This window comes from Rhinopithecus bieti, unplaced genomic scaffold, assembly GCF_001698545.2.
Source record: "Rhinopithecus bieti isolate Rb0 unplaced genomic scaffold, ASM169854v2 scaffold_22165, whole genome shotgun sequence".
NCBI lineage: Eukaryota > Metazoa > Chordata > Mammalia > Primates > Cercopithecidae > Rhinopithecus > Rhinopithecus bieti.
In genome coordinates this window covers 2,029,870-2,054,776 of record NW_016810977.1, presented here as the reverse complement: position 1 = coordinate 2,054,776, position 24,907 = coordinate 2,029,870, and the positions used below count along the sequence as shown (strand labels likewise).

At 44.5% G+C, this 24,907-nt stretch overlaps 1 protein-coding gene across 5 annotated transcripts in view; it reads right to left on the bottom strand.

The window, feature by feature from the left end:
- The window catches only part of OTULINL (OTU deubiquitinase with linear linkage specificity like), a 39,383-nt gene extending 15,022 nt beyond the window's left edge, over nucleotides 1-24,361 (bottom strand). For 4 of the 5 annotated variants that reach the window (XR_001889419.1, XR_001889420.1, XR_001889418.1 and 1 more), the window contains exons 1-5: nucleotides 24,186-24,361; nucleotides 4,443-4,602; nucleotides 4,324-4,355; nucleotides 4,129-4,220; nucleotides 3,237-3,386 (exon numbers count right to left, since the gene is read on the bottom strand). Coding sequence is in view for 2 of the 5 variants with exons in the window: in XM_017893304.1 (XP_017748793.1) it covers nucleotides 3,237-3,386; nucleotides 4,129-4,220; nucleotides 4,324-4,355; nucleotides 4,443-4,602; nucleotides 24,186-24,249 (498 nt within the window). In the remaining 3 variants the exon portion in view is untranslated. Of the gene's footprint in view, nucleotides 1-3,236; nucleotides 3,387-4,128; nucleotides 4,221-4,323; nucleotides 4,356-4,442; nucleotides 4,603-7,694; nucleotides 7,772-24,185 lie in introns of those variants that run through there. The other variant, XM_017893305.1, reaches the window with a different exon arrangement.
- Nucleotides 24,362-24,907: the final 546 nt, after the last annotated feature.

Here is a 24,907-nt window from a genome sequence, read left to right as displayed (position 1 = left end):
GCTGTTAAAGGCATTCAGTTTTGAAAGAGAAACAGAGCATAAAATTTCGGAAAATTTGCAGCCTGACAATGCGATAGGAAAGAAAATCTCATTTTCTGAGGAGATATTCAAGCTGTCTGCAGATATCTGCATAAGTAATGAGGAGCCAAATGTTAATCACCAAGAAAATGAGTAAAATGTCTCCAGAACATGTCAGAAACCTTTACGGCAACCACCGCCCCGCTACCATTACAGGCCCAGAGACCTAGGAGGGAAAAACAGTTCCATGGGCCAGGCCCAGGGTCCCTCTGCCGTGTACAGTCTGGGGACTTGGTGCCCTGCATCCCAGCCACTCCAGCCATGACTAAAAGGGGCCAAGTAAGGTATAGCTAGGGCCATGCCTTCAGAGGGTGCAAGCACCAAGCCTTGGCAACTTCCACGTGGTGTTGGGTCTGTGGGTACACAGAAGTCAAGAATTGAGGGTTGGGAACCTCCATCCAGGTTTCAGAGGATGTATAGAAATGCCTTGATGTCCAGGCAGAAGTTTGCTGCAGGGGCAGGGCACTCACAGAGAACCTCCGCTAGGGCAGTGTGAAAGGGAAATGTGGGGTGGGAGCCCCCACACAGAGTCCCCACTGGGGTGCTGCCTAGTAGAACTGTGAGAAGAGGACCACCGTCCCCCAGACCCCGGAATGATAGATCCACCAAAACCTTGCAGCGTGCACCTGGAAAAGCCACAGGCACTTGACACCAGCCCGTGAAAGCAGCCAGGAGGGAGGATGTACCCTGCAAAGCCACAGAGGTGGAGCTGCCCAAGACCATGGGAACCCACCTCTTGCATTGGTGTGACCTGGATATGAGACATGGAATCAAAGGAGATCATTTTGGAGCTTTAAAATTTGACTGCCCCGCTGGATTTTGGACTTGCATGGCCTGTAGTCCCTTTGTTTTGGCCAATTTCTCCCATTTGGAATGGCTGTATTTACCTAGTATTCCCACTGTATCTAGAAAGTAACTAAACTGCTTTTGATTACAGGCTCATAGGTGGAGGGGACTTGCCTTGTTTTGGATGAGACTTTGGACTGTGAAATTTTGAGTTAACGCTGAAATGAGTTAAGACTTTGGGGACTGCTGGGAAGGCATGATTGGTTTTGAAACGTGAAGACGTGAGATTTGGGAGGGGCCAGAGGTGGAATAATATGGTTTGGCTGTGTCCCCACCCAAATTTCATCTTGATTGTCTTTATCAGCAGCATGAAAACAGACTAATACACACTCTATCACCCAGGCTGGAGTACAGTGGTGCAATCATAGCTCAGTATAACCTCAAACTCCTAAAGTCAAGCAATTCTCCCATCATAGTCTCCCAAGTAATATGACCATAGGGATGTACCACCATGTCATGCTAGACTTTTTAATTTTTTGACCATATGGAGTCTCGCTCTGTTGTCCACGCTGGTCTTAAACTACTGGGCTCCAGAGATACTCCCAACTTGGCCTCCCAAAGTGCTGGGATTACAGGCATAAGTCACAGCACCTGGCGTCTATTATATTTTTATATTTTTATCCTCAGCAATTAGCAATCGGGCTAGCACATTGCATATATTTGACAAGCATTTGCTAGATGAAATGGAACTAACAGAAACAAGTTTAAATAAAAGATATTAAGAAAACTGAACACACACACACACACACACTTTATATTTCTTTGCTCCTCTATCCTTAAATGTAGTTCCTATATTAGACATACTGCATTTAAAATAAAAACTCAGGTTACTTATCAAGAATGTACTGCTTTACATTGTTAAGAAAATCAGAAAATAAGCCACAGACTGGAGAAAATATCTATAAATCATATATCCAATAAAGCACTGTATTCAGAATATATAAAGAACTCTCAAAACTCAGTAATAAAAAAAAATTAAAAATGGGCAAAAGATTTGAATAGACATTTCTCCAAGAAGATAATAAGGATGACAAATAACCACATGAAAAATGCTCAACATCATTAGTCATTGGGGAAGACACACCAAAAGCACAATGATAGCAATTTACACCTATTAGAATGGCTAAAAAACAAAAACCTGACATCAAGTGCTGGTGAGAATGTGGAACAACTGAAACACTGCTTATACATTGTTGGTGGGAATGCAAAATGGGTGGGCCACTTTGGAAAGCAGCTTAGCAGTTTTTTATGAAGTTAAACATGCATCCCGCATACAAGCAGGCGGTCTCACTCCTAGGTATTTACTCCCTCAATATGAAACCTATTTTTCATACAAAATCCTGTATGAGACTATTTATAACTGCTTTATTTATAGTTGCTCCCAACTGAAAACAATCCAGATGTCCTTCAACTGGTGAATGGATAAACTGTAGTACATTCATGTAAAGGAATACCACTCAACAATAAAAAAGGATGAACTACAAATTCATGGACACATTCATGGATGAATTGGAAATGCATTATGCTAAGTGAAAGAATCCAGATTCAAAAAGCTACATACTGAATGATTCCATTTATATGACATTCTGGAAAAGGCAAAACTATAGGGACAGAAAATAGATCAGTGGTTTCCAGGGGCTCGGGTAGGAGGAGGATGGACTACCAAAGTATACAAGAGAATCTTTGGGGTGGTCACAAACTATGCATTTATTAAAACTCACATTAACTGTTGAGTAAAAAAGTGAATTTTGCTTGATCACCTTACTTATAAAAGAAGATGCCCCTTAAGAAAAGATGGTGGCATTAAAAACAAACACAGAGAATGACTATCTTCTGAGATGGTTTATTTGCAACTGACATGAGAGACAGAGGACTGGATTAAATGGCCTCTTAAAATTCCTCTGGCCAGACACGATGGCTCACACCTATAATCCCAAGCACTCTGGGAGGCGGAAGTGGGCAGATGGCTTGAGCCCAGAAGTTCAAGACCAACCTGGGCAACATGACAAAACCTTGTCTCTACAAAAAAATACAAAAATTAGAAAGGCATGGTGGCATGCACCTGGGGTCCCAGCTACTTAGGAGGCTGAGATGGAGGAATCACTTGAGCCCAGGAGGTCAAGGCTGCACTGAGCCATGATCACCCCACTGCACTCAAGCCTGGGTGACAGTGAGACCTTGTCTCAAAAAAAAAAAAAAAAATCCTTTCAATCTCATGGTCGTCTGAGTACAAAGTCCCCAAAGACTAGGAACCCCTGAGTTGCAGTTATTATCAATATGACATTTCCCACATTTCCAGCAGGAAGACATACCTTAACAATGTCCTTTTCTTTCATCCATGATGGAAAAGAGATGCCCTGGCTGAATATCTGAAATAACACTGATCTGAGAGCATCATAGTTATCTCTCTTTACTTGTCGAACACATTTAATATGATGCCGCCAAAATAGCTCCTCATAAGCCTAATAGCATAAAAAGAGAAAGTTGTTTATTAATTCCATTGGACAAGAAAATAAAGAAAGTGAATTCACTGCATTATCAGTGAGGTGTTCCTCCCAACTAAAGCGGACAACAGAAACAACGATAAATTATGAATATGACCGCATGTACTTTTAAAGTGACTCTCATTTGTACAGGTGTATTTTAGATGATAAATCCTGGATGCAGAGCTGGGGAAGGTCACCTTGGGCAGATAATGGATGCGACCTAAGCACAGTGAAAAATTCTGTATACTTTTAGGACCACGCTAAATATTTCTATGTACTCCCTCCACCCTTTTTTGCTTTTGCTAGTGGCAAGATTGGGCAGCACTGCTGGGGATATTTATGAAGACTGGTCCAATGAAAATTCTAAAAATCCTCAAAATATTTTACATCAGGGTGCCTGATCTTTTCAAAGACAGTCCCCACTGCACATGCGGATGTTTAATAGGCCTGGCCAGGAGGGTGCTGAAATGACACAAGGCCTGAGTTTCCTGGAATTACAGATCTCATCAACCTGAGTCTTTGAGGGCACGAGCTCCAGGAAAAGCCCAAAGCCAAGGTCTAGCAGCCATTTGGCTTTTGAGTTAGAGCCACAGTTGTTACTTGATTCACATTTTGGTACTGATGGATCTCTGGATTTAGTAAAGCAGAAGGGAATGTTTGTTTCCTGATTTTGACAGACAAATTCTATTTCTCCCATACCCTCTAAAAACAGACACACCTTCCTCATCAGTTTGGTACGGGGTGTCTCTCCTTTCCATTCTCTTGCACAATAACTGAGTAAATCAACCTCTGCCTCCACACTGAGGTTCCCTGGACCAAATAAAAAATAAAAAGCTGTTAATTTTCCCTTTCTTCTCCCTTCTTGAACCCTCTCTGCACCTTAAAAATAAAGAAATATATGAATGAAAATTACTTTTGAATTTTCTCTGCAGATATCCAATCCACCTGAAAGATAAAGAGAACAATAATATCAGAATTCTGCTTTGAATAGTAAGGATATATTTGAAATTTAAGGATGATACAGTGACCTACCATTTCAGCTTGTGCCCTGAATATAAATGTAGCCTCCTGAAGTAGCAGACGGCAGCCACCAGAAATGAAACTGCCAACATCACAAAGCCTTTTGCCATTCTCCAGACAGTGTCTAAGGCTTGGCTTGTAGCTAGCGTCCAGGAGTGAACTTGGTCACTTCCTATGAAAATTACAAAAAAAAAAAAAAAAAGGGCACATCACAATTACACAAGTTTGCTTTAAGAGAAAAAAAAATGCAGAGATTGCATAATTTTACCCGCAAAGTATCTATCACTGATTTACGTAAATATTTTTTAAAGTATTTAAAATTGAATCCAAAATTAAAGAAATGCCTGATTCTCCCACAATCAGCATCATATATAAAAACATCTTTGTTCCACAAAATTAAGAAGAATAAACATAAAGAGTATGATGGGCTTCAGAATCTCTCAGACTTGAACTCAAAACCTGCCTCTACTACTTTATTTAGATGTGTGACTATGGCAACATAACTCCTCTTTTGAATTTTCTTGGCTGTACAATGAGTGTGAAAACACTGACTCTGCTAGGGAAAGGTGAAACAAAATTTTTAAGCACTAGCACAATGGCTGCCACACACTTGGTTCTTGCTGAATGTCTGAACTGAATCCCATGCACAATTACAGGGATTCAATTCGGACCCAAGTACACTGCAGGCAGTCAAACCAGGTGACGTCTAGAGATGCCTCCAGAGTCGCCTCTGTATTAGTCCATTCTCATGCTGCTAATAAAGATGTACCCGAGACTGGGTAATTTATAAAGGAAAGAAGTTTAATTGACTCACAGTTTAGCATGGCTGAGGAGGTCTCAGGAAACTTACAAACATGGTGGAAGGGGAAGCAAACACCTCCTTCTTCACATGGCAGCAGGAAGGAGAAGTGCCAAGCAAAAAGGGGGGAAAGCCCCTTATAAAACCCATCAGATCTCGTGAGAACTCACTATCATGAGAACAGCATGAGGGTAACCACTCCCATGATTCAATTACCTCCCACTGGGTCCCTCCCATGACACTTGGGGATTACAGGAACTATAATTCAAGATGAGATTTGGGGAGAAACAGAGCCAAACCATATCAGCCTCCAATATCCACTTCTGCCCGTTTATATGTTTGAACCATTACAGGCCATAACATATGGCATTACTTAAGCAGCACAGAGCAAGTAACTCAGACAGCAGGCACATAGGTATCATTTCCAGAAAGCAGACCACTTAAAAGGAGTCATGAGATCTATTTAGTGATGCTGCATAAGATACACACCGTCATTCCCGATTTGACAAGAGAAAAAACAGGCCTAGAGAGCTGAAACAGTGCACTTGTGATATTTTGCTACGTTCAGTAGATTCCTAATTATACTATGTTTGAGCACATAAAATGCTGAAGTACAAATGAGAAAGAGGACTTTGAATAACGACCAAACCTCTGGGGTTCACTGCAAAATAATTTCCTCCACAGTACATAATTTAGTAAAATTCCAGTGCTTAACTATAGTAAAAGACTCATCAATGTAGAATCTAAAATTTTGGCATATTTTATCATCTGTATATTTGATGTGATATTTACACTTATAAAGAAATAATTTGCCAGCAAATAAAGAAAAAAAACACTAGCATAGCAAATTTTTTTTTTTTTTTTTTGAAATGTAGTTGCACTCTTCTTGCCCAGGCTGGAGTGCAGTGATGTGATCTCGGCTCACCACAACCTCCGCCTCCCGGGTTCAAGTGATTCTCCTATCAGCCTCCGGGTAGCTAGGATTACAGGCATGCGCCACCATGCCCAGCTAATTTTGTATTTTTAGTAGAGACAGAGTTTCTCCATGTTGGTCAGGCTGGTCTCCAGCTCCTGACTGCAGGCGATCCGCCCACCTCAGCCTCCCAAAGTGTTGGGATTATAGGCGTGAGCCACCGCGCCCGGCCAACACTAGCAAATTTTTTTTTTTTTTTGAGACGGAGTCTTGTTCTGTTGCCCAGGCTGGAGTGCAGTGGCGTGATCTCAGCTCAGCTCACTGCAAGCTCCGCCTCCCGGGTTCACGCCATTCTCCTGCCTCAGCCTCCTGAGTAGCTGGGACTACAGGCATCTGCCACCACGCCCGGCTAATTTTTTTTGTATTTTCAGTAGAGACAGGGTTTCACTGTTAGCCAGGATGGTCTCAATTTCCTGACCTCGTGATCCACCCGCCTCAGCCTTCCAAAGTACTGGAATTACAGGCGTGAGCCACCACACCCGGCCAACACTAGCAAATTTTAAAGACATATTTACAATTACTTAAAAGGATATTTTCAAAAGCAAGTGCTTATCTTTTCAGAACAGTTAATTAGCTATTCAAATCATTATATATTTATTCCCACCTAGACATTTAGTAAAATGTTTTATGAAAGCTTAAAAATGTAATGCTGTATTGCCTTTACATCTATAATTTAGATTTCTATTAATTTAGCTTGATTTTCAACTTTAAAATTCTGACACATGCAAATATTTTAGTGACGCTTTAAATTCATGGAAGAACTAGAATTTTACCCACGTGATACATACTTTCTTTTATTGTAGGTACAAACATTTTTTGGAAAAATGGACTATAACGTGATTTTAGTTTTTTTCTCATTATAAAAGGTGGACATCTTTTCATATCAGTACACATAAATCCACATTATTCTTTTTAATGATGAATAAGCATTGGGGAGTTATACATGATATAAATGATGAATTGATGGGTGCTGACGAGTTGATGTGTGCAGCACACCAACATGGCATAAGTATACATAGGTAACAAACCTGCACATTATGCACATGTACCCTAGAACTTAAAGTACAATAATAAAAAAAAAATGATGAATAATATTTCACTATAAACTGTCCTACATGTAAGCATTGCTTTTTTTTGAGACAAGGTCTTGTGCTGTTGCCCAGGATGGAGCATGGAGCACAGTGGCATGATCACAGCTCACTGCAACCTCAAACTCTTAGATTCAAGCCATCCTTCTGCCTCAGCCTAACACTGCCTTGTTGATAAACACCTGGATCATTCCCCATTTCTCACTTTTACAAGCAATGCTGCGGCAAATATGCTTTTCTAACAGTCCTTGTGGTAGCTTTTTTAAAAGGATAATTTCAAGAAAATAAAATTCTAGGTCACAGGGTGTGCACATTTTCAATTTTGATAGACACTGCCACAGACTCTCATCACATATATGAGAGCACCTATTTCCCTAAACCCCAGTACTGGTGTGATTTCTCACTTTAGGCTCCATTTATGAGGAAAGTTCTCCTGAACGTAATGGCTGTTCACATCTCTTCTTCTCTGAAGGCCTTCTGAAAGCATCTGCCTATTTCCTACAGGGCGGTGCTCACTTGTGGGTGGACGTGAAGGGCTTGCAGTCACTGAAGTGGGGATGGCTGCTGCCCACTCCAGGGACACACGCTCTCATCTGTCGCAGCCTCCATCTAACCTGCTGCAGTTACAACCCAGGAACCTACTACTTGGCAGTTACCAACCAACCCCTGTGGAATTTGAGGTGAGACCCTGAAGCTGGGCCATCTCTCCTGAGCACAGGGCCTCTCCTGCAGCTCCCAGCCCTCCATGGGGACCCGCTACAGACCGAGAGGCTCTCCCCACTCACACACACTCTTCCTAGCACATGCCCTTATCCTCAAATCTCAACCCCACCTACAATCCAAGAGATTGTGATATGATCAACCTGTCAGGAAAAAAAAACCTAGAACACACACCTGCACTCCTGGTCTCCCTCTACCCAATGTGTCCACATTGTTTTGTCAAGTAACTCCAGCCAAGAAGGGCCACGGAGCCTATTCATGGAGGGGCTGGTGTGGGTACCAGAGAACCATCTGGAGGTGGATGGGAGGGTACTCTGCAAGACTTGTAAGTCACATGGAAGCAGGCCATGGCCATACAGCCATGTATAGGATCCATACGAGCTGTTCACTGATAACATTAGAAATGGGGCTTCTGCATCAAAGGATAAGAAATACAGTGTTTTAGTAGGAAAGAGTATGACTTCACCAACAGCTACAATTGCTACAATTTAAGCTTTTATTATGTGCCAGCCCCTATGTTAAGTGTTTTACAGGAATTAATTCATTTACTCCTGTGACCATGCCATGGAGCAGGCAGTAAGAAGGCTCTAGAGTCTAACAACATGGTCCCCATGCTGGCCCTGCACAGGGCAAGTGACTTCCCCTCCCTAAGCCTCAGTTTCTGAATCTACGAATGAAGACAGCACATAGCAGAGCCTGGTGCACAGTGAGTGCTCAGTGCATAGTCACTCTTACTATCATCACCACATCACAACACAGGAGGCACAGCAGGATCCACCTCCCAGGGCTGCTGTGAGACTGAAAGGAAATGTTGGGAAAGCACTTTGCACAACACCTGACACACATCATAAGTACCCAATAAACACGAATCCTTGTTTTTATTGTTATTACTCTAGTAACCCTTATTTTGCAGAGAAAACTTTGAGGGGGAAAAGATTAAATAATTGCCCAATGGGACTCAGCCAGTAAGTAGAAGAGCCAGAATTCAAAAACAGGAGCAATGTGATATGCTACGGTATGAATGTGTCTTCAATGAGTCCCACATGTTGGTTTTATGTGTTGGAAACTTCATCACAAAATTCATATGATGATTGGAGGTGGGGCCTTTGGGAAGTAATTAGGATTAGATAAGGCCATCAGCATGGGGCCCCCATGACAGAACTGGTGGCTGACCTGCGTGCTAATACCTTCTCATCATATTACAATGCAGCCCTCCACCGTATTACAATGCAGCAAGAAGGCCCTCACCAGATCTGGTGCCTGCCAAGCTCTTGGACTCCCCAGTCTACAGAACTGCAGGAAATAAACTTATTTTCCTTATAAATCACCCAGTCTGTGGTATTCTGTTATAACAACAGAAAACGAACAAAGACATGATGCCAGAAGTTGCCTCCTTTACCACTTGGCTGTCCTGCCTCTGAATTAGGGATCCGAGGAAATCTTCAAATTAATATTGCTATAGCAAGTAAATTAAGACTCTTTAAAATGAAAATTTAAAAAAATTTCTCCTTCCTGGGCTAATAACTGAATTACAACTAAAAAATGATACAGAGGAAAACACCGTAATGAGACATCTTGCAAAATAGTGTCATAATGACAGTTCTGATGACCTCCAGCATCAAATCTCATTTCCTCAAATACAACTGAGATAAAATTGTGGACATGAGAAGGTTCACAGGGGTCCCCATTCCACCACCCTGCCAAGGAGAATTCTGCAGTCCCTGGCCCAGCTTTCTCGCCTCTTCCCCGGAGAGGGATGCCTGTAGAAGGTTTGGTGATTGGGACTCAGAGAAACAGGAAGGGAGAAAAGGTTTCACCTCCACAAATTCAGTCATTCTACATTTAAAAAAGAGAACAAAAAGGAGTGTGTTGGGAGAGGAGCAAGTTTTGGCAAGAAGAATCTCCAGAAAGTCCACAAGGGGACTTCTAGGACAGTAGGAGCCTCAGGTCCACAGTGAAGTGTCACAAGTCCACAAGGAAGTTGCAAGGGAAAGTGGAAAAGGACAGTGTTGCCAGAAATTATGGATTTGATCCTCTTTAATGCCTGTGAAGAGATACAAAAACATGAAATTTCTTTTCAATGTTTTTGAACTGAACCACTTGGGTGGTGGCTGAAATGAGACCATATATACAGCACAATGCACATCTGTTACATTGCAAAGTGTATTACATCTCCCTAGCCATCAGCATTAATGTCTCATACATCTCCCTAGTCATTAGCATTAATGCATGCTGGGACCCCGACCCACACAAGCAGAAGTAATGCTTCAGCAGTGAACATGTCCTAGAGGAATTACCTCAGGACCTCCTGAAATCAACAACGCGAACATCAGAAACTAAAATCTGATCTGTAATTACTCAGACTATATGTGGCAGATGAGACTGTTGGTCAGAACCACCAAAAAAAAAAAAAAAAAAAAAAAAAAAAAAACACCGTTTTTGGTGGTAAAATTCTATTTAGGTTTGTTTTTTTTTTTCCATTCTCTACAATATACCAAAGCTGAAGTAATTCAAACATTAAAACAGGAAACCAAATACACACACACATACCCCAAAACCCTGAAAACAAAACTAAAAGACACTGAAAAGCCGGAAACCGAGTGATCGTGCAAACAGCAGTTCTACCCCAGGAGCCTGAGGCTCCTACTGTCCTGGACATCACAGTCTCTCTATCTCATGGAAACTCAGCAGCGTCTGGTTTGCTTCAAACTTCCAGAATCTGTACTATCTCTACTTCCTCATGGGCCAGCTGCATAGTCCTCAACCTCGTCTACTTCCTCTCCTGATCTTATTCATGGTATATACAATATCAGTACCTCCACGCTTTTTCTCTACACAGACTCTGTCACCGGCATCTAGCCCACTGACTCTCTCCTGAAGCAGAGGTGGTCTTTCAAGGGCTACTGAGCAGGCCAGGGAGCAGGGACATCAACTCTGAGCTAGGAGGACATAAAGGCAATTGAATTTAGATGTCTGAGGTAGCAGAGGAAGTGAAGAAATATACACACAGTGAAATCACCTGGCTAAAATAACTTAAGGTAGAAGTACTACATTTAATAAACACAACAGGTATTTCCATCTGCTTCAATGTCCTATTATGGTTAGTTAGCAGACGATGGAAGAGAGAGTGGTAAAGAGAGGCTGATGGAATAGGAAGGAACTCAAGGGAGGGGTGAGAAAGGACACTCTCTGTGGCAAGAGAGGTAGGAAGATGGGGGTGGGTAAGCAAGCAGAGGACACAGACACTTCTGAGGTGCCGGGAAAACTTCACACTTTTCTGAGCTGTGCCATGGAACCCTGCTCCCTTTGAAAAGGTGAGTATGGCTTTTGGGTCATTTGTAATCAAGGGCAGGAAGTGCTGCACAGAGGAATAAACTAAAGCCAATGGAACAGGCAGACAGGGATGGGCCGGGAAGGCCTGCCCCCTCCCTTCCCCAGACCCCTCACCAATTCCTCACACTTGTTACCCCCTGGGCTGGATGCCAGGCAGGGAGGCAGTGAAAGGCAACACACACTCCCTGCCCACAGGGAGTCCCTGGCCTGGGGACACAGTGTCCTCCTGTCAGCTGGTCAGGTGAGCACCTCCATTCCCCAGGAGGTCACTTCTCTCAGAGGCTTTTAGTTTATCGTTAGGCCTCAATGTGACTGCAGGGAAAGGCTGGGAGCCTTCAGTGTGGGAACTGATTGTCTAATTCTGAGAAACTCAGTTTAAGAATAAAGCAAAATATTGTACATTAGTCTAAACAAATAAATTAAGCATTACACAAACAGAAGGAAAAACACACAGAACAAATCCTGTTAGGGCATCGAGCTTTCTAAATAATTTGGAGCACATGGAGATTCAAGAGATTTCTAGAAGTTAGCATAGCAGTGTGAAAGAGTGAGTTTAAACTGTCTTGGTTCTTGCAAAATCATAGATTAGTTGGTTGTTCTTATACCAGTTATGGGGGAAATATTAAGAAAAAAAAACCCTCTTAATAAATTCTTGAAATAGTAAACTCAAAGGACCTTCTGAACTTTTGTATTTCAGGCATTAATTCTGCTCAATAAGAAATGACAGTCTTCCACTTAGTTGAATACAATAACCAACAACTACAAGATCACTATCACTTAGAAAGAGAAGCACCAAGTGGGAGGATTTTATCTTGAAAGTCATGACCACTAAGACATTCAACTGTAGGCTGTCATGCAACCCACTTATGCTGTCAGCACCATCCCCCCAGGATGGGGCACACTGCCCCCAAGGCTCCCCCTAAACTGAAAGTATCAAGAAATACGACAGGAAGCTGCTCCTGGCCAAACACTGAGAGGATCGTGTGTGTGTTTTTTTTAATAACATCACAGCTCAGAGTCGCTTTTCTTTTTGACTGCGCACATCTTCTAGAGGTGTTGAATGCAACCCATCATTTTACAGGTAAGTTTCATTTTCTAATCGTCGCATTTTAAAAATCCATCCAACTATAAAACCACGAAAGCTATAGATGGGATAGGCTACTACTGAAGAGGAAGTTGTAATTCCTTCCCCGTGGAGTCACAGAACTCCAGCACTGCCACTGCTTTCTCCAGCCACACAGGCCTCCCCAGCCTGGGAGAGACAACTCATTTGGCAAAAATGAGCAAAGGACTCTTGTCTTCATTCTGTCATTTTCTAGCTACAGGACTAATCACTTAGCCTTGATGACCCCAAGAAGGTACCCCAGTGGCTGAAAAGTGATAGCACAGGGTTGGAACAAAATTAAACAAAAAAGCACTATCTGAATATAAACCATTTGGCTACCATCTCCCACCATCTGTCATCCTCTGCTTACATACCTCTCAGCTGGGAACTCGCTCCACCCTGTGGGGTCCATTTCCTTTTTTCCTTTTTTGGAATGCTTCTCTCTTTATTGATCAACTGTGATCATTATTCTATGAACATAGATTAAGCTCCTCCCACAGGCCAGGCACAGTGCCAAGAGCTGATGCTACAATTATAAATGCAACAGACTGGATCCCCCTGGCAGGGACTGACAGACGGACTCCTAGTGGGAACAGAGCACCACTGAGGCGATGCTCCAGAGGAAAGGAACGCAGCTCCACAAGCACTGTAACAAGGGAATCTGACCTAAACCAGGTTGGAGAATGCTTCCCTAGGACACGAGGCTGAGCTGAGATCCAAGGCTGGACAGGAGCTTGCAAGGCAAGGAAAGTGAGGGGATGCTGGAGAAGCCTGAAGGTCTCGTTCAAGAGGCTGATGTTTAACTGAAGAGCAAGGGAAGGCCGTGAGAGTTTTAAGCAAGAGACTGAGGTGTTCAGATCTGTAACCACCCTGGATCTATCGCTTGGGGTTATGAAGAACAAGTCTGATTCCTCTTGCATATGACGACCTTTTACATCTTTCATGGGACTGCAGAATGCTTTGGGCTAAACGCAGAATTGTACTTGTTCTTTTAGGCTTCCCAGGGTGCTCCCTCAGCAATATGTCTACACTGCAGGCTAGCTTAGTGTATTCACGACTATTTCCCACTAGCCTGCAAACACCTCTAAGGCAAATGCTGAATCTTAATTCACTGTGGATCTGGTAATCTGATGAGCTGTCACAGGAATGCTTCATTTTTTGAGGTGAAGAAACTGAAGCCCAGAGAAAACAAGTAGAAGTCTGAACTTGAACCCCCACGTTCTGATGTAGAGCTGTGCCCTCTGAACTAACCACTGTACATTACTGCCTTCCCCTGAGTAATTCTCTTCGAAGTTCTATCATTTCCATCATTTCTACTCTGCATCTTTCTCTCTTCTAGTTTAGACAGCTCCTGTTTTCTCAACCAATCCCTACATGATATCTTTGGGGAGTCTCTTCGATGTCCTGGTCAGTCTCCTCTAAACTCATTCCACACTTAATGTGAGACCCCCGTCAATCACAATGTCCTGGGTGTGATCCCCAGGACAGAATTCAACAAGGTGACCACCTTCTTCATTCTACATCAAGGCTAAGTCTTCTGAAAAGGGTCAGAGAGTACGTATTTTAGGTCTCATCAGCCATAACGAGTTGATCTGTCTCAACTACTCAGCTCTGCCCTTACACAGGGAAAGCAGCCACAGACAATACACACAGGGCTCCGATCCAATAAAACTTTATATATGGACATTGAAATTTGTATTCCATCTAATTTTCACATGTCAGGAAGTAGTATTATTTTCATTTTTACCATTTAAAAATGTGAAAACCACTCTGAGGTCATAGGCCATGTAAAAATAAACAGCAGGCCAGATATGACTCATGGGCTGTGGCTTGCTGAACCCTGTTTTAGATGATACATTCACAGTAATGCAGCCCATGATCGTACTGCACAGCTACAAACAACCCAAAAGCCACTGACTCACATTCGACCTGCTGTCAGCTTAAAGCCCTTTGGACCTGTGCTGGGGTGTGTCTCCCCATCTTTGAAGGAAAGAGAGGGACCAGGGGTTTCACTCACTCTCCTCAAGTCTCCCGGTGGAGAGGCCGTCCTGGAGGTGGGGTTCTGGCTCCCTCCTACCGCCCTTACTCCTTCCTGAAGGTAGGAGATTGATCTGAGTGGCAGATTTGTTTTAAAATGGCATGCTCAGCTCAGCCCCTTTCGCGCCCACAGACCTGCCCGCGCAGAAGGAATCCTTGGGCCTGCACTCTCCTTGGGAGGGAGGCCTAGAACTTTAGGAGGGAGTTCCGCTTGGGCACTGCTAGCAAGCCCAAGTGGCCACACAACTAGGACATGTGGATTTTATGTCACTGAGCTGACTTAGAAAAATATATTCTTAATCTCTGACATCTGTATCTACCTGTCAGTTCAGAACATGGGAATGGAAACAAAGGGTTATCCAGATCATGTGGGCCAGTTCTAGGATCTTTAGACCCAGGCAGGACCTGACATTTATATCTGCCAGATTTCATTTACTGATTTGGCTCACTGCTTTGACCTGCCAGGGCTTCAGTGGCACGTGGTCTGGTTCAACTTTCAGGCCTTTAATATCAGACTTCCACATCCTAATATAAATCATTTATGAACACGCTGACTAAAGATACACTTTGAGGTAAGTCATTCTTCACTTTTGCCCTGGTGGTGACTCTTCCATTACTCAGAATCATTTGGGCACCGTCACTAATAGTTACTAATCCTTCCGATTGGTCTCCCTTCCCCAGTTCTGTTTTCTACTCCAGAGCCAGTGTGGGTTTGTTTTTTTAAACATTCGATGGATGTATCATCTCCTATGCAAAACTCTTTACAATGCAAAACTGTTTATGATGTAAAACTCTTTCCATGGCTTCTCTCATTTGTAGGAAAGACCTACATCCTGCTAGCCACTGATATCAGTTGGAAAGGGCCCTAGCCAATTGTCAGAAAGGTAAAAAAATGGTCAGTACCTATGGTAGTATCCTAGCCAGAGACCTCAGGAGGATACTTGTGACAGTCAGTGGCTTACAAAGCCACAACTCACCCCATTACCTCTCACCCATCCCCTGGGACCAACTGAGAAGTCAAGATTTGCTCCCCTGGGTTCAGTGTGATCTTGCTGATGGTACCACACGGCCGAAGCCTCCTTAGCCACCTCCCCGCCCTAAGTCTTTTACCCTTGCTCCTATCATGGACTCATACACGTTTATTGGGCCTGTAGATCTGCTCTCCTAAAGGGAGACCAGTGGCTTCAAAAACAATCTCATCAAACTTTATAGAACATTGCTACTCAAAGTCCACAGGACACCAACATCAATACCACTGGGGACTTCTTAGAACTACAGATTCTCAAACCCCATGGAAGCAGAATCTGCATTCCATCAAGACCCCCAGGACCCTGGCCCTGGCTCCTGTGGATTTTCAGATTTATTAGGCTGAGGGCCAGGTATCTTTTTTAAGCTTCCCAGTAATTTCAACGTTGCCAGTGTTGAGAAATCCTGCTATGGAGTAAGGGCACCCCCTACCCTTAGCTGCTTCTGCTATCTCAAATACATCATCAGATGCCAATTAATTTCCAAAGTTACCCTTAGGAGAAATCAGGCCAGATTAAGAAAAATCCTACTGGTCAAGTAATTCAACTAAAAATAAGTGTTGCGTCTGTTTTGTGCCCCTTTCCCTTTGGCCAAAGTAAGCGGTTACTTTTACTAGTTACAGTTGTTGTTCTTCTACGGCTGGAAGCTATGTCTATCTAAAAGGAACTTTTCTGAAAAAAAATTTTTTTTTCAGATGGAGTCTCACTCTGTCGCCCAGGCTGGAGTACAGTGGCATGATCCGCAACCTCTGCCTCCAAGGTTCAAGCGATTCTCCTGCCTCAGCCTCCCAATAGTTGAGATTACAGGCACCTGCCACCACACCTGGCTAATTTTTGTATTTTCAGTAGAAATGGGGGTTTCACCACGTTGGCCGGGCTGGTCTCGAACTCCTGACTTCAAGTGATCCACCTACCTCGGCCTCCCAAAGTGCTGGGATTGCAGGCATGAGCCACCGTGCTCGGCCAACTTCTCTGAAAATAATGAAGAAAGGAACCTGACCGTTGCCCTGGCCTCCAGGGAAGGTGGCCAACTCCTCCTGGTTTGCCTGGGACTCTCCCAGTTTTAGCACTGAAAGCTCCACATACTGGCACATCTCTCAGTCCAGGCAAGCTGGGACGGTTGGTCACCCACACCCAGTCCCCGTCATGGTCTGACTCTGACCCCTCCCTCTTCTCTCACCTCTTCCTCTTGCTCCAATATAAGGAGTGCCTTCACTTCCTCCTAGAGCTCGCACCTGCCTCCCTGCCTTGCTTTGCCTGTACTCTTCCCTCTGTCTGAAACATTCTTCCTTCTAACCATGTCCTAGTTCATTCCACTCATCCTCCAGCTCTCAGCTCAAACATCACTTCTCTGTTTCCAGCCCCCAGCCTTGAGCAAATCCCTGTTTTCCTCTCTCACAGCACAGTGTCCTTTTCACAGCACTTGCCACAGTTTACACAATTGTGTTTGTGTTTGATTAGTGTCTGTCTCCCTGTGTAGACAGTAAATGTCTTAAGGACTGGGACTGAATCTGTTTTCACTCCGCTTTCTGAGTGCCTAAGTACACAGTAGATAGTTAATAGATATTTGTTGAATGAATGAAATGAATCCATGTAATCAGGATCCCGTCCATGTGTCTCTACGAGAGAGACAGCCAGCTTCTCCCAGGGTCTGTTCTCTCCTCCTCCCATCAAGATCAAGCCCTGACTTTGGGCTGGGCACATGGCTACTCAGATAAAGGCTCATTCCATCATCCCTGGGTGCTGGGTACAGCTGTGTGAGTGACTTCTGGCCAAAGAGAAGTGGAAGGTGCAACTTTCAAAAGGGCTTGTTAAGAGGGGTGTGTTCCTTGCCTTTTTTCCTCCCTATTAGCTGGAATGTAAATGTGATGGCTGATGCTCCAGCAGCCATCTTGTACCCAAAAGTGGCAGTGGGCATTGAAGCCAGACATAGTGGAGAAACAAAGTGGAAAGAACCTGGGGCCCTGACACCATGGAAATCATCCCAGCCCTGGGGAGCTACCTCTCTTTGACGTGAGAGAAATAAATGTATTCACCTACTTGGGGCTGTTGTGTTACCCTACCACATTTATGCTAACTAAGAGCCTCTATCCTGGTGGTCCCTTCTGACTTTTAATATGTATGTCAGAAATAATGAACCACCAGTGTGTTTTCTCTTCCCTTAATTACACCACATAAATATAAAGCAGGAAGTGAGAATGTGAAGTGGTCATCTAGTAGGATGGTTTCAAGGTAGTGAAATGAGGAGGGAACTGAAGGAGTCAGGAACTCAGGGTCTGGTCCTAGACAGCTGAGCCATCTGGACCTCAGCTTCCTCCCCTGTGAGCAAACATAAGGAAGCCAGGCCATTAACTGCCATTTCCCTTCATTCTCCAAAGGTCTCCTTATTTTAATATGTTTCAGAGTTATGTTAGAGGACTAGCCACGTTGGGGCACAAGGCACAGGAGTAGAAATAGTTGTGAAATAACTGACATTCAACTAAACTCAAAACATTACTCAAAGCTTGCACCACAGAAAAGATGCCCTAAGTGTATATGGAAGATACGTAAGATCTTGACAAATGCCAGCAAATACCCCAACCCTTAGAAGTTCATGCTGAGTTCTACAGATCTATTAAACCAGTCGACCCAAGGTTAGTTCTAATAAACAGCCTTTTCCACAAGGGTCTCTATGGTAGTAATCAGCTTCAAAAAGACTGCTAGAAGGGGAGGCAAAAGGAACATCAAGGAGACGGGAGGGAAAGGGAGATGTAATAGGCTCCAAAATTCAAACAAATTAATCAATTACATATGGGAGAAGACGCAGCAAAGTGTGAAGGACAAGACAGTACAAGGCAGATCACCAAGCATAGACTCTACAAGTGCTCTATCATGACAGTCAGCTAACTAACCAAAATTGAGTCTAACAAATATTTAATACTTAAAAAACAAAAATAGAGGGATATACCATGGATAAAACTGATCTAATAAGCTCTCTCTTGGTTCAAGGGATTTTTGTTTAGATCTCCTAGGAATCGACATGCCCAAGACTTGCACTGCTTCAGGCACAAAACTGTGGGACCCAACATGTATGTTAATACTTTCATTGGCTACGTTTCCACTTCAAGCTGAACAGCCAACCTAACCTTAGCTACAAGCCAAACTCCAAGTTCATTTTATAAATGCCAAGTAAAATGACAAATTGCTGATCTCATCCACTGACATGAGTGCCACCAGCCCTTCCTATCTAGACAGTGACTGGTTACATTCAGCCCATGCTGGCACTGGCTTGCCATCTCTTCCACTTCCCCTTCCTATCAGCCATTCTGCTTGCTCCGCAGCATTTCAGCCTGTCCAAGTGGTGGATTCGGAAGACACAGAGCACCCAGTCTTTCTTTAACTCTAGAGAGTTCACAAGCAAGTTGAGGCCTTCTCATCACAGGTCAAAAAATACAGCCCCAAAGTATCAGGTGTTATTCTAAGACCTAGGGACAGATGCATTACCAGGCAAGAAGGAATTTAGTTCACTTCTCTTAAACTTGGAGACTAAATGCTACAGAGGTCTATGCCCTGGCTTAGAGGACAGACACAGATTGTTCAAAGTACACGCTCTGATGAGCTTCCATCATCATCAGCTCCACTGCCCACCTCCATTCCTGAGCCATTTGGGAACTGGTTTGTACCCACCGAGGCTGTCCCAAGCCTAGGAAGAGATGAGAGCTCATCTCCACCGTGGTGGGTACAGGAGAGGGAGGTATGATTCTTTTTTTTTTTTTGAAACAGTAAACACTTGATGTTTAATGATATTTTCACTTCTGATTTGAGGGAAGACTCTCTTGAGAATGACTTCCAACTACATTATTACTCCCTCTCCTAGAAGACTAATCCTAATGTTCATTAATAACCAATAATATGGCAAGAGGAGAAAGAGCTGAGGATATTTATCAGCTTCCCTTCTTGCTAAGAAGAGCCAACTTCAAAATATTCATTAATGATACCACTAATTGGGCCAAGAGGGAAAAGAAAAGACCTGAGTATTTAGGTAACACTTTGTGTCTATTTATCCAATAATTCCACAGACTCGATGTCATAGTAACATGGTTAAATCAACAACAAAAGATTTACTGTTAAATTCTTAATTTAGAGATTCATCAAGCATAGCATTTTATGTGCTACAGTTTCTGGGATTTTTGTTTATTATCTAGGAATCCCAGCAACAGTACTAACAGGCAATAGGCTTTTGTCTCCTAGAAAGGAACATAAACATTTTAACATCCTCTTAAACATGATGTCACCTGTCTATTCTGGCTCCAATTAAATGGGAAAGTAGAAAAATGGACTATTACTAGCATAAAAGGTTATTGGAAAAATGAGAACATATACAAAAACTTTCTGTTGATTTATTTAGAAGTACCATGTAAATGTTCTTCCATTAAATTAATTACAAATCAGATAAATGTGTACGCAACCTCATTTTGAAAACAGATCGTGTTACCAAGTAGCTGAACGTGTACCAGAGGACTCATATGGACAGAAGAGAACGAAAGGATTTACTAACCAAATATACTAATCCAATAATTCCTCCACAAATTAAGTAGAGACTTTAACAGCCACGTATGGAGAACCACTAAACTAGGAAGTTTTAGCCCAGTAATAAAAACTTTTTCATAATCTCTCTTCTCCTGTACCCAGACCTGCAAGAGTTGTCTCAAACAATAAAAACAGTATGCAAATGTTAACCCAACCTTAATTCAGAACAGCTTAAATGTGGTAAGGTAACCTTGGAAACTATGGAGAGCTCTCAGGTAGAAGCCAGAACTCTGTTTCAGGTGACAGAAGCAGACAGATTGTTAAGAATCTGTTATGAGTGGAGTCCCATGCCAGGGCTTACCCTGGCCACCACTTACTAGCAGAAGCCTTGAGCAAATTCTGTAGCCATTGTGAGTGTCACAGAGTCGTGAATGTAAAGATTATATAACACTATCTGTGGTCAGTGTCTCCACATCTAGCACCCTAAAGAAAATTCAAATGCCAACTATTTTTGTGATGGGGACAAGCACTGAGTGCTACAGGCACATAGGAGAGCACCCACTCCAGGCCAGAGAGCCAGCCAAGGCCTCCCAGATGAAGCTACCTTGAGACCTGAGCCAGAGAAAAGGTCATTTTCAAGTTAATAATACCCAATCAAGACTTTCTACTGAGATAAAATACTTGGTACCAAAAAAGTTACATTCTATTTGATATTTATTCATCTCATAGAAATGTAAGAGTAGAAGTATAATAGGACAAATGGGTGGCAAAACAACAACAACAAAATCAACTATGGATCATTTGGTTTTAAGCATTCTGTTGTGGGTGCCTTTAACTGCAGTTTTTTTTCCCCCCACAGCCCTCAAACTATTTTTTAGAGAAGGGAAATATTTCTCTTGACAGTTACAACTAGCAGCTGCTAGTCGTAACCAGCAGCTCTCAAGCCTCTTTTCCTTGGCACATACTGTCTACCACCAGCGCCCCCTCTACTCCTTCTTCTCCTCCTCGAGAGTAAAGACCTTGAAGGCACTTGTTCTAGAATAAGGTCACAATTCTCAGCACACTTTCGGAAATCCACGTGGAGGGAATGCTTGCGCCCACACTTCTCATTGCTCCTCTTGCCACCTGACCAATCACTGGGTCATTAACAGGTCCATCTGCCTACTCTCCTTTTGAACACAGAAGTTCCACCAGGTAAATTCACCTGCCTGCCTAGTGATTATCTGCCACTGCCCATGGGAACAGGCCAAAGGCTGCTTATGGTGGCTCAAAAACATCTGCATCATACATACAGTTGCGCCTACTTGAATGGCTTTGGATTAACAAAATCCAGGATATCGAGGAATACACCTTTCATTTAGCAGACACATGTACGTGGGAGGTGAGTAACCTTGTACAAGTTTGTGTGTGACTTGGTTTCTTAAAATAAGGTTAAAAAATAACAGCTACTTCATAGTAGAAGGTAATATTAATAACAGGAGAAGCAGCTAACATTTGAGTGCTTACTCGGAACTACAACCAACCAGTTCTAAGCATTTTCCATGTAATAAATGAACTAAGACACAAGAAGCACCAAAAAAATCAGCCATTACCATTATTTTTAAATGTTTGATTTAGCATTAAACTCTTTCCTCCAAACAAAACCTTACCTAGAACAGCAAAAAACAACAAAACAAACATAAAAGTATACAGAAATAAAAAAGCAGAGCAACTCCAAGAATAGCTGGAGTGGGTCCGCTGTTCCACACCGGGCATTCCTATTCCCCCAACACCTGCCCCTAAGAACCTCCACTGAGTACTGTGGTTCCTGAAATCATGGCTGAAATGTGAATGTTACCATTGAACAGATGGACAGTGGTGGAGAGAACCACAGCAGAGCTGAGCCAATCAAGGCAGTTAATGGTCCGAGTCTGGCCACATGTCAGAAGAGCAAGGAAGAGTGTGGGGTGCACACATTCTCCCTGCAAACACAGTGGTCTGCCTAAGGTGTGCTGGCGACTGTGAGCTTATTCCACTCTATGACCATCTCTCCCTGCCTTCCTAATAGATGACAGCATCTTCTCCGGGCACTGCACTAAGTGAACTTCCAATGCTTCTTCCATGCATCTAACATTCTGATTCAGACAGTCTTTCGGATGATATTATGCAGAGATGCTTAGTCCACGATTCTCAATATCCTAACATACCTTAACACTTTAAAGAAGAAATAGTAAAAATCAAACAAACAAAAAAACCTCTTCTGTGGGTTTTCTTCTGTTGTCTGGTTTTATTGTCAAGTGTTACCTGCTGTTCGAAAGCCAAAAAAGTTGTCCCTATACTAGCTTTGACAACTGATTTTAAAACTGGTTTTATTTTTGTTTTGCCAAATACCACTGGCAAAGAAGGGAAACTATGCTTGTAAGTCGTCAGAAGTTATGTTTTGGAGAAAAAAGTTTTCCATAATCTGATCCTTGAATCACATTCTTCCTCTGCTGCACACCAACTGCAGATCCCACAATTGGAGCAGAGGAAAGAATCTCTACCCGGGCTGGCAGCGCTGGCATGCATTGAGCTTGGTGCAGAGAAAGGAAAAATTCCGGGTGATGATGTTAAGCCTAGAGTAGGCACCTTTCTGCCTCCCAAACCAGCCTTTCCAGCTGTGTTCCTGCCTCCATTTCCAATTTTTGTTTCTCTGCCAAACTAAGGCAGGGAGGAGAAAAGAAAATAACATAATAAAAAGTTCAAACGAATACACCCATAGGAAATATGTGGCTAATTTTATAATAACCCAAGGTGCAGAAAGGTTTTTAAAAATGAGTTCATTCTCCAAACTTTTGAGAGTGGGAGGTAGGACAGAGTTCTCCACTGGGAAAGGCTGCCTGGATCAGCTAACCGGAGGCCTTCATTCTATGGATGAGGACACATCAGAATGATGTCCTCTAACTCCCAGAAAGGTGCTGTTTCCCCTGCACCCAACAGTTTGCTGTGTGAATTAAAAGCTCATGCTGGGACCAAGAACAGCAATTCATAAGCAATCCCCGCAACTGCCAATTTGCCATAATCACTGCAGTTCCTGCAGCCCAAACTCTGTGTTTGGGAACCGGCATCCTCCCAAAATTCACTAGTGGGCTCCAGACAAATATAGACATGGGCATGTGTTCCTTCAAAACCAAGAAGCAGCTATGCTTCTTTCTCGGGGCTGGTTAGGAAGACATCCTATGTGGACTTCAGAGGCGGAGAGGACCCTGCTACCGAGCCAGCGGGAGGAGACTTCAAGACCCAGTGCCTGAACTCCCAGGCTATGCTGCTGCCCTTGTTGGGTGATTTGGTTTTTTTTGTTTTGTTTTTTTTTTTAGACGGAGTCTCACTCTGTCGCCCAGGCTGGGAGTGCAGTGGTGCAATATCGGCTCACTGCAACCTCCGCTCGCCGGGTTCAAGCAATTCTCCGGCCTCAGCCTCCCCAGCCTCCCGAGTAGCTGGGACTACAGGCGCCCGCCACCACGCCCGGCTAATTTTTTGTATTTTTAGTAGAGGCAGGGTTTCACTATATTGGCCAGGCTGGTCTCGAACTCCTGACCTCGTGATCCGCCCGCCTCGGCCTCCCAAAGTGCTGGGATTACAGGCGTGTGCCACTGCGCCCGGTCCCGTCTGGGTGAATTTTTTTTCAGCCAGAGTATTCTGTGTTGTTAGCAAGTCTCGAGTGCCGCGAAGGTGTGCGCCACATCCTCTGCCAGCAGGGCGCGAAACGTAACTCCCTCTGTCAGCGAGTTGAGCTCCCCGAGAGGATACTGGGCCCCGCTGGTCCACGCACCCCGGGACCGCTCCCAGGCGCAGGGCGCGACCTCCGCCGCTGCGTAGGCTTCCCTCGCGGCTCTGAGGGGACCCCGACCCCAAAGACCGGCTTTCCTCCAGGAACCTGCGTTTCCCGCCCGGACAAGCGACCTAAGCTGCTTGGCCTCCCTTATACAAATACAACCCCGTCCCGGACACCAGCTCGACCCCCGAATGGTGGTGCAGCCCCGCCCCACTCCCGCCCCGCTCAGGGGCGCGCTCCGGCTCCAGGACTCCCAGCCCCCGCCGAGCGGCACCCGCGGCCACAGAGGAGGGCGCGTCCCAGGCTGCCCGCAACCCCGCCCGCCCTGACGGTCCCTGCCCGCGCCCCCCGCCCAGCCCGGCCCCAGGCTCACCTGCGGCGGGGGCGTGAGACCGCTCCCGCTCCCTTGACCGCGTGGGACTCCTTGGCGCCGCCATGCCGGCCGCGCTGCGGACAGGCGTTGGGCCTCTGCCCGAGGTCTGCAGTGGTCTGTCAGACGCGACGGCCGCCCGCCGGCGCCCAGGCTCGCTTCCCTGCGGCGGGCTGGGGAAGGCGGTGGAGTCGCAGGGCGGGGATTGGCACCGACTGACGTGTCAAACAGCCAATCAGAGTCCGGGGAGGGGAGGCGCTGAGCCTAGAGGGGCGGGTCCTCCGCACGCCGTCGGGGTAGCTGGCCAGAGATGTGCGGAGGCGTCTGGGGCTAGGCAGTGGGGTGGGAAGCTACTCCTGGGGTCCATGCACGTTCCCGAGGCTGGGAATTCCACTTGGGCGGTTCCGGCGGCCTCCACGGGACTTTACAGCGAAGGCCTGTTGAGTGGGAAGCACAATCCCGGAGGGCCGGCTGATGAGGGCGAGGAGTCGGTGCGGTTTCCCCCGCGAGAAGATTGCTGCGCGATCCTGCTCAGTCACGGCCGGGGTGGGCGAGCCTGGAGTCCAGAGGCAGCTGTCGGCCTAGGGCCTGTTCACCGAACTGGGGAGATTTTCTAATCTTTCTTTTCCCTGGGTCAGCAGAACAGGGTTACGCTTACTTAGAACTCACAGTTTACTTTGGGATCGCGAATATGTGCATTATTGACAAAACTGTCCTCTTATAGA